The sequence below is a fragment of the Chrysochloris asiatica genome, unplaced genomic scaffold (genome assembly GCF_000296735.1).
Source record: "Chrysochloris asiatica unplaced genomic scaffold, ChrAsi1.0 scaffold00137, whole genome shotgun sequence".
Taxonomy (NCBI): domain Eukaryota; kingdom Metazoa; phylum Chordata; class Mammalia; order Afrosoricida; family Chrysochloridae; genus Chrysochloris; species Chrysochloris asiatica.
In genome coordinates, this window is record NW_006408655.1 from 921,988 (window position 1) to 932,498 (window position 10,511).

General features: G+C 39.1%; 1 protein-coding gene across 1 annotated transcript in view; it reads left to right on the plus strand.

Moving 5' to 3' along the window:
• The window catches only part of SLC39A12 (solute carrier family 39 (zinc transporter), member 12), a 123,557-nt gene that overhangs the window by 57,620 nt on the left and 55,426 nt on the right, over nucleotides 1-10,511 (plus strand). Inside the window, exons 4-5 of the mRNA XM_006869906.1 lie at nucleotides 921-1,093; nucleotides 8,150-8,321. Coding sequence (XP_006869968.1) covers nucleotides 921-1,093; nucleotides 8,150-8,321 — 345 coding nt within the window. The remainder of the gene's footprint in view (nucleotides 1-920; nucleotides 1,094-8,149; nucleotides 8,322-10,511) is intronic.

Genomic DNA, 10,511 nt, shown 5'->3' on the forward strand with positions numbered 1-10,511 from the left:
GTCGGTTCCGACCCATAGCGACCCTGTACAGGGTTTCCGAGGGTGTAAATCTTTACGGGAGTAGAAAGCCTCATCTTTCTCCCGCGGAGCAGCTGGACCCTCTAACTTACCACACATGATATCACTCTTCAGTGACTGGTCTGAAGTATGAGAGACGAAGTCTGGCCATCCTAGCCTCCAAGGAGCACTCTAGCTGTACTTCTTCCAACACAGATTGGTTTGTTCTTTTGGCAGCCCATGGCACTTTTAATATTCTCCAATACTATAACTCAAATGCATCAATTCTTCTATGATCTTCCTTATTCATGTCCAGTTTTTCATGCATATGAAGTTATTGAAAACACCATGACTTGGGTCAGGCACACCTTAGTCCTCAAGCTGACATCTTTGTTTTTCAATACTTTAAAAAGATCTTGTGAAGCAGATTTGCCTAATGCTGCCTCCATGAGTGTTGGATGATCCAAGAAAAATGAAATTTTTGACATCAATCTTTTTTCTGTTGATAAGAATGTTGTTTATTGGTCCAGTGGTGAGGTTTTTGTTTTCTTTACGCTGAGATGTATTTCATAATGGTATACAGAGTTTTTCTTATTTCTTTTAACAACTGCATAGTATAGCATTGTAAGGAAGCACCATATCTTACTCAACTGGGATTAGAATTTGGATTATTTATAGTCTTTTGCAAATACAAAATACTTGTACTTGTATTATAAGCAGTTCTACAGTGAATATCATAAGCAAATGGTTCTTTTTCTTTCATATTTATTTATTGACTCAGGATAAAATCATGACTTTTAGTTAGAATAAAATTTACTTCGTAAAATGTCTATGCATGACATTATGCCTCATGAAATTGTGCTTGCTCTGGAATTGACCTGTCTTTATTCTGTGTAACACCAGATTTTGTATGAAATTTCTAGAACTAGACCAACTACTCAACATTCTCTGGACCAAACGTACGTGTTACAAAAGGGACAAAGTCTACCAACTTCAGAGTAAACAAAACAGCATATCATTCCATAATCAGGGCTACTTTAATCTACCTGTATCCATGGACAAAGAGTCAGAAGTGGATCCAATTTCCTGGGATCAGGTATTGTTATTAATCCTCTCATTCTATTCCTTGTTACTTTCAGACAAAGACAGTTATAGAAATTTTGAAGAATAATGTGTACTTTCTTAAATGTAAAAATATTTCCCTCCTGCCTCCCCTGAAGTCCATGTTGAATGCATGAATTATTAATTAAGCAAACAGATATTGAGTATTCTGTGCAAGTCACCATCTTGTATCCCTAGACATTCAGGATACAGTGTTCAGCAAGTTCTTGTGGAACTTATAGGGCCATTTCATGAATAGAATACTGAATGAATACTTTGAACTTGAAGTGTATTAGGGGCTGTAAGCAACAGAGACATATTTATAGAGTAGGTAGCATTGAAGGAAACCTGGTGGCAAAATGGGTTACAAGTTGGATTGCTAACTACAAAGTCAGCAATTTGAGCCCACCTGCCTCACCCAGGAGAAAAAGGAGGCTTTCTGCTCCATAAAGATTTACAGCCTTGGAAACTCTTTTAAGTGCCGTCGAGTTGGTTCCAACTCATAGCGACCCTAACCAGGGTTTCCAGGGAGTGGCTGGTGAGCTCGAACCCCAGCTTTGTGGTTCAAATCGACCTTGCAGTCCAGTGCATTAGCTACAGGGCCACACCAGAAAACTCTATACAGGGTCAATATGAATTAGAAACAACTTGATGGCACACACCCACCACCACCAGGTAGCATTGAGAAGTTTTTGAGAACAAATGATATGTATGTCTGTAGACATAGCCAACAAAAAACAAAACAAAACCCATATCCATTGAGTCAATTGTGACTCACTGACTCTGTACAGGGTTTCCGAGTACGTACTTCTTTAAGAGAAGACAGCCTTATTTTTCTCTTGAAGAGTAGATGGTGATGAGTCATCAAGACAAGGAAACCACCCTCCAAGACTGAACCTCAAGGGAACACATAAGCAGGCATGTAAGCTTGCTGGTGACCACATTGGTCTACTGGTAAGTGGAAGAGGGGGAAAGGCAGCAGTGAAGATATGGGTTGAGTTTGACCCCATTCCATAGACACCCGTTGACCTGGAGATGAGAAAGAGAAGAGGAAGGACTAGTTGTCTGAAGTGTGGTAAGACCTGGGAATACCTGAGCCCAGAAACAAGGACATAGCCACGCACTTAGAGCTGAGAGTGAAGCATCCAGCTGATAGGACATGAGAGGAGATGTACAAGAACACTGAAACTTGCAGATAGTACACACTTGACCTAACCTTGATGGTTTGATGATCAGAACTCGACTAGAAGAAGATAAAAAAAAATTTTTTTGATAAAGGAAACAAGTGTAAATTGCTGCAATTTGACTACCTTGACCTATACTTATGGATGTAGTAGCTCAAAATACCAACTGAGAGGAAAGAAGTCTTCACATCAAGTATCAATCCCATCCCCTCTGTATACAGGGTTGAAAGGGGCAGGCAACTTACACATTGGCTACCTAAAATGAGGGGCAATAAAGGCACGAAGTGACTGGCTTACAAATTTTCAAGAGGAAGTTTAGTTTCAGAGTGTGCTGGGAAAGGTAGAATCCCCACTGAATAGTTGTCATCTTTTCTAGATGTATCTGGTGAAAAGAGATGGGGTAAGATTCTTATAATTCAGTAGTGAGTAATTGTTATCATGATTAATTGCGATTGTCACAACTGTAAAGGTAGAAGTTTTGTAACAAAAAGGGGAGAGTAGTTAATCTTACAGTCCAGGATCAGAGGACCTTAGGACCATCAAGGAAGAAGATCATGAACAAAATCTGAGACCCTATCCAGAGAGGCAGTGACACCAGAGATGCAGGCAGAGATGAGGACATGGAGAGAGCACAGCTGAGGACTCTAGACTCATGGAAAGATAAAGACTGAGTGCTGGCAGCCAGGAGGCAGGCTTGCAGAATGTGCCCTTTGGTTGTTTGAATTATTATATATTCCTGAGTGTTTTTGTGTACATCCCTCCTACACACACACCAAAAAAAAACAAAACAAAAAAACAAAGAAGGAATGGAAGCAAATACTGTTGGATGATGATGCACAGAAGAGATTATAATTATTGCAATGAAACGATGAGTGTAAAACTGATGTTCTCCCATGTAAACTATCGCTCAATTCACAATAATAATAATAATAAGTAGATGGTGAGTTTAAACTGATAACCTTGCAGTTAGCAGTCCAGTTCTTATCCTACAGTGCCACCAAGTCTCCCTATATCTTAAAATTGTGTACATTCACTGCTTCTTGAAAAGGAATGGTATGGTCAAATCAGATTAGGAAATACTGGACATTAACATTATGTTGCAACATATTAAGGCCTCTGGGGATGTCTTTTGTAAATACAATCCTTTAATTTTTTTTAAATCTAGCATTTCTCAAACTTTCACCATAGAATGCTTCACTGCCCCAGTCAATTAAAATCATGAGAAATTAATGATTTATGATACATTTTATCCTTACTGAGTATGTGGCTGTGGCTGTGTGCCGTGGAGTCGGTTCTGACTCACAGCAACCCTGTACAGGGTTTCCAAGGCTGTAAATCTTTATGGGAGCAGAACACCTCATCTTTCTCTCATGGAACAGCTGGTAGTTTCGAACTGCTGACCTTGCAGTTCGCAGCCTGATTCACAACCACTGCGCTACCAGAGCTCCTTTATTGAGTATGTACTACATATCAAACTAGTCTCTTCACCTGCATTAAAAAACAAAAACAAAAACCACTGCTATCCAGCCAATTTTGACTCTTGTTTTTGTTGTTGTTAAGTGCTGTCGAGTCAGTCCCAACTCATAGAGATCCTGTATAGGGTTTCCAAAGAGCAGCTTGTGGGTTTGAACTACCAACCTTGTGGTTTGCAGTCCAGTGTTGATCTTACAGTGCCACACCAGGATGATGTTGTTGTTAAGTGCCATCTAGTCAGTTTTGACTCATAGAGACTCTGTGCAGGGTTTCTAAGGATAGCTACCCTATTTTTGGTTTCTGAGATGATAAATCCTTAGGGGAGCACATAGTATCATCTTTCTTCTGTAGAGTGCCTTGTGGTTTTGAACCATCAACCCTATGGTTAGCAACCCAATGCCAAGCACACAGCCTCATTTAATTATTAGACCAACTCTATGAGGTTTGTTGTTGATGTTAAGTATATAAAATGTCTGATAGCACACTCTGAGCTCTTGTCAACTACATTATTGTTTAGAAAATGTTGATTCAAATAAAATTATTTTTGTTATCTGTATCTTAAATTAGGACTATTCCTATAAAGCACAAAATCTATACCTTAAAAGAGAGAAATATCTTACATATTTCAAACAACACTGAATGCTGTCCACACATTATAAATATGATTGGATAGTATTACATATTTTTGTTAATTTTTAAAGATGAATTTCTGTTATTTGGCCATGTAATTATCCAGGATATGCTTTCGAGTTGATTGTTTCATATTCGTGCTTTTTTATGTTCAAATGAAGATGGTAATAATTGTTCCTCCTCTCCTTAAGTGCTCCTTCAAGGTTAGTTCTCAGGAATGGAGCAAATTTGCCTGACTCTGACCCTCTTTGCAGAAAGAATGGAGATTATTTCATAAAGATTCAAGAATACTTGTTTAAAGCACATGTTTTCTAGAAGTAGTAGTGATCATTTCTGTGTTGCCTATGCAAAACAAACTAAATAACCTCCTCCATGCTTTTTCTTCTCCGTCCTAAGATGCCACTTGCCTTGTAACTCTTGATTAGCCCCTAGAGATGAGGAACAGATATGAGAATGATTCCATATTGTTTAGAACAAGAATTCTCCATGTGTGTTCTCTGCGCTAGAAGCATCAGCATTACCTGGGAACATCTTGAAAATGAAATTCTTAGAACCCACCGCAGACCTACAGAATCAACAACTCAGGATATGGAGCCCAGCACTCTGTTTTACTGACTTTGCAAGTGATTTTGAAGCACACTAAGATTTGAAAACCACTTCTTTAGGATATAAGGAGCCCTAGTAGCACAGTGAGTTAAGTATGGGGCTGCTAACCAAAAGGTCAGTGGCTCGAATCCATTTGTTGCTCCATGGGAGAAAGAGAAAGCAGTCTGCTTCCATAAAGATTTACATCCTCAGAAACTCTGTGGAGCAGTTCTATTCTGTCCTATATGGTTGATAATTGCTGTGGGTGGGCGTTAGAATTGTTGTTCTTAAGTGCCATCAAGTCAGTTCCAACCCATAGTGAGCCTGTGTAGGGTTTCGGAGGAAGCGTTGATGAGCTTGAACCTCCAAACTCAAAGTTCAAACCGACTTTGAAATCCAGTACATTACCTCACAATGCCATACCAGGCTTTAAAATATACACTTATAAAGCTTCCATGTTTGTGGCGCTGTGGGCTAATGTGTCAGACTGCAAAGTCATTTGAACTGCAAGGTCAATGGTTCAAGCTCACCAACTGCTCCTTGGAAACCCTATATAGGGTTGCTATGGGTTGGAATAGACTCGATGGCACTGAACAACAACAACAACAACAAAGCTTCCATGTAAGTTGAGCTACATCGATTAAAACTTCCCCGTTAAGTTGAGCTACATTGAAGCAACACGTGTCCACATTTTGAAGTTTCACACCAAAGAATAGAAATTTAAAAGATAAGGATTATTGTCTGTGTAATTTAAAATTTCCTTCTAGTTTTTCTTTGTTAAAAATGTTTGTATTCCAAGTTTATAATGAATCACTTTTTAGAACACTTGAATTATTTAAGTTCAGAAGAAATGAAAAACAACCATGACCTAGGTTGTACAGGGTCCACAAGTAAAGATCAAGACAGACAATTACAATAGGATAGCTTTACCTACTCTCAAAGTAGAAAATAATTCCATTTCTTGACAATGAATTGAGTAAAGAAGTATGACTTTCTGTCCAGGCTTACCTCACCAGTCAGACATTTCTCAAGAACATTTGTTATAAAGAATTAATCATCAAAAATTTGTTACTGTCCTCCTTTTATTTTTATCCATACTTTTAAGGATGTACTCATGTTTCATCAGTAACAATTGATATAAAAGATAATACTGCCTCTGACAAATATTGCAGTAAAAAACAAAACAAAAACAAAAACAAAAACCCTTACAAGTTTATCTTGTGTTGTTTTTTTGTATCAGAAACGTCTTAGAGTTCTTACCCAATTTCTCTTTGAAAATCCTTACCTACAGGGGTGAGGTGAGCAGCCATGTCTGACCACATTTGTGGGTAAAACGAATTGAATAAGACACACACCTGACTCAAGAAGTGCCAACTTGTGCCTTTGTTGCAGGTTCAACTGATTCCTGGACTGTTGGACTGAGAGGCCACTTTAGAATTGGTTTTATGTGGCCTTTGTTCACTAAAAGCCAGGCAGTGAAAGGAAAGACTCAGATACTTGTAGAGAGAAGTGTAAAGGAGAAAATACTTAGCCTAGAGTATCTTTGGCTCTAACTTTCCAGTTTTCAGCTACTGTTCCTCATAACATGTGACTATATTTTCCATGTCTTACCATATTTGTTTCCTATTGCTGCTGTAGTGAATTGTCACTTATAAAAACAGAAATGTATTCTCTTTTACAGTTCTGGCAGCCAGAAGTCTACAATGAGCCTTGTTGTTGTTGTTGTTGTAAAGCACCGTCGAGTCGGTTCCGACCCATAGCGACCCTGTATAGGGTTTCCGAGGAGCAGCTGGTGAGCTTGAACCACCAGTCCTGCAGTTCAAATGGCTCTGCAGTCTGGCGCATTAACCCACAGCGCCACACCAGGACTCCTATGAGATGATGTTGCTGTTGTTATGTGCTGTGGAGTCGGTTCTGACTCATAGTGACCCTGCAGTTTAAAGGGCTTTGCAGTCTGGTGCATTAACCCACAGCACTAAAATCAAAATGTTGGCAGGGCTGGTTCCTTTTGGAGGCTCTAGCGGGGAGTCTGCTCCTTCCCTCTTCTGGCTTCTGGTGGCTGGTGGCTGGTGGCATTCTTGACTTGTTACTCCATTACTCCAATCTCTTCTCATGTTTCCTTGCCTTTCCTCTTCTTTAGTCCAATCTCTTTCTACTTCCTTTTAAAAACACATTGATTACATTAAAAACCCATTACATTTGGATAATCAGGCATGTTCACACTATCTCAAGAGCCTTAACTTAATCACATCTGTAATCTCCCTCTTGCCATCTAAGGAAGAAGCACTGGTACTGCAGTGATAGGTACTCTGTGGCTCAATGAAAGGTAAGTGGGTTCAAACCCACCAGCAGGAGAAAGGTGAGGTTATCTCAGAAACCCTGTTTTGTAGGGATGATATGAGTTGGCATTGACTGGATGGCAGTGGGTTTTTAGTTAATACAACATTTACTTTTTAAAAAAAACACTAACTTTCCTTTTATTACTTTTGAAAACACATGTTGCCTACATAGGATTGTTTTGTTGTTGTTATGTGCCATCGAGTCGGTTTAGGTCCCTGCTTTTGGCAAATTTTTAAGTGCTTGACTACTAACTGCAAGGTTGGCAGTTCGACTCCACTTAGAAGCTCCTCAGAAGACAGGCATAGTGATCTTCTGAAAGGTCATGGCCTTGAAACCTTCTGGACTATTTCTTCTCTGCACACATGGGGTTTTAATGAGCTAGAGTCAATTGACAGCAACCACTGCCAACAACAACACAGGTTTCATATTGGAGAGTGCTAAAGACAATGACTTCATTACCATAAGGTTCCTGACTATCACATGAAGCCTTAACTTTGAAGATACAAAGCTATCCACATTGGAAAACAACATGTATGGAGTCTTCCTTAGGCTGTTGGTCACAGCACTATTGAACACATTGTAATCCACAGTGCATCTTTTCAGAGGGGGAAAAAGTGGGCCAAAACTCATACTAAATAATACTTATCATGAAATGAGAGGCAGCCTACTCTAATCAGAGAATAAATCTTATAAATTGTATGGGAAAAAGTTTTCAGGGGAGCATTTATAATGGCTTCATGTGTCCAGTTTTTGCTATTCCATTTAGTTCTTCAGAAGCCAATTAATAATGAGTCTGGGTCATTACAGAAGTTGGTAACAAGTTATGTTTTCCTATACAGACTTGCTTCTCTGCAGGGCAACTGGTGGAGATATTTTTACCTAACAGCCAATCACCCATTTCTAAGGAGATCTTTATGCAAATGAGTCCAGCCATCATCCAGCAACTTCTCAGCTGTTCTTGCCAGCTGGCCCAGGATCAACACGTAAAGCCGCCACTCACCACTTTGGAGAGTAAGTTTTATGTTTTCAATGTGAAGTTAGATACTATCTATATGAATTCTGTCAGATCATTAAATGTCAAATATATAATATATGTAGTAGTCATAGTGAGTACAGGATACTTAACTATATGTGAAACAGTCTTAAATCTTTTATATTTATCAACACATTTACTTCTCATGATAACCACTATGAGTGGGTTCCTGTTATCCCTAACATTTTGAATGTGAGGACATTGTAACACAGAGAGTTTAAGTGACTTGCATGGGACACAGACTTAGTAAGTGATGAAGTTGGGGATTCAAACCCAGGCAAACTACCCTCAGATTCCTTGTTTTGCTTTATGCTGTACTTTCTTTTCTATTTTGTATACAACTTATATAAGTTTATATAGTCCCCTATATACGCCTCAGAGTCCTGGTGTAGTGCTGCAGGATAATGTGCTGGACTACAAGTTCAGTTTGGGCCACAAGGTCAGAGATTCAAACCTACCAATCACTCATTGGAAACCCTAAATAGGGTCACTATGTGTCAGAACCGACTCGACAGCACTTAACAACAACAATATATGCTTCAATTATGGATCAAATTAAAAGTTCATAACTGGGAAGAGACTTGGCATATGAGCAAAAATAAACACTGGAATCAGAGTTCCATACTGAGCCATACCTTCTCTTATTGTTGTTAAGCACTATCAAGTTGGTCCCAACCCACAGTGATCCTGTATAAGGTTCCAAGGAATAGCTGGTGGGTTTGAACTGCAGACCTTGTGCATATCCTACTTTGCAGTTCAAACCAACCTTGAGGCTTGAACCACAACGTAGCATAGTAGGTTGTGAGTTGGGCTACTAACTGCAAGGTCAGCATTTCAAACACACCAGTTGCTCTGTGGGAGAAAGATGACACTTTCTGCTTCCTAAAAATTTACAGACTAAGAAACCCTATGAGTCAGAACTGACTTGATGGCATATTGCTACGTCTTTTATCACTAGCAAATTCTGTGATCTTAATCTCTTTGGAGTCCTGGTATGGTGCTGTGGGTTAATGTGCTGGAATGCAAAGTCAGTTTAAACCACCAGGTCAGTAGTTCAAGCTCATCAGCTGCTCCTTGGAAACCCTATACAGGATCGCTATGGTTTGGAACCGACTCAACAGCACTTACCAATAACAACAAATCAATCTCTTTATTCCCCTGCGTCTGTCTTTTTTTTTTACCACACAGTGATATCCTAACGGGCTTCCCACCCTTTCATATGTCAAAGGACACATAGAAAGACATATTAGGGTAACCCAAAGAGGCTGCTTTGATATGGAAGTGACTAATCCAGCTAGGTACCGGCCTCCCAGGCCCAGCAGACAGTCTCAAGAAGTGAAGGGATAAATATTTCAGCTTGAGACACTGCTTAGGGAGAATGCTATTCTAAGAAAATCACAGGATATTTGCAAGTTTCAAATGGAATAATGTGTATGAAAATGTGTTTTTTAAAATTTAAATACTGTATACTCAAAAGACACATACACACACACACAATTGTGACTTAAGAGTTTCCATGAAGCCCATTGAAAGGTGACAGTTGACATATGCGATGCTTTCACTTTATCATTGATCTGAAGCTTTGTATTTTTGTTTCAGAGCTGCTTTTCTTTCTCTTTGACATAGTGTGCAATGCCTACCAGTTGCTGAATTGTTCAGAGACTCATTTCTAAGTTACAGTTGATTCTGTATCATTATGGGATCCAAAATATATCAGGTCTAAATATTTAAGAGTCAACATTCACTGAAAGAGCCACTAAAAAATTCAGCAGCTGGTGGTCAGTGATGCCTCCTGCATTGTGACACCTCTGAACTTTGGTGGACGTGTTTGTGTTGCCATCACCTGGCCCAGTGCCTGACACTTACAGGGCATCTAGAAAACAAAGTTTTTGAAATAGATCCATGTAAAAATTCTACCACCTTCCTAATTTATTTCTAGACCTTTCTAGTCTTTCTGAGAAAAACCTCAAAAAGTCACAGTTACTAAGAATCTAGAAAGACATTGCTATTTTCGATTTTAAATGTTTATTATATCACTCAAGGGAGTGGCTAGGATAGGGGTCTTTTGAAATTATAGAACCATAGGACAATGCATTAAAGAGGACTCAGGGAGCCATTGTTAAGAAAAATAATGTACAGAATGTTGTATTCTAAATAGCATATTGGGA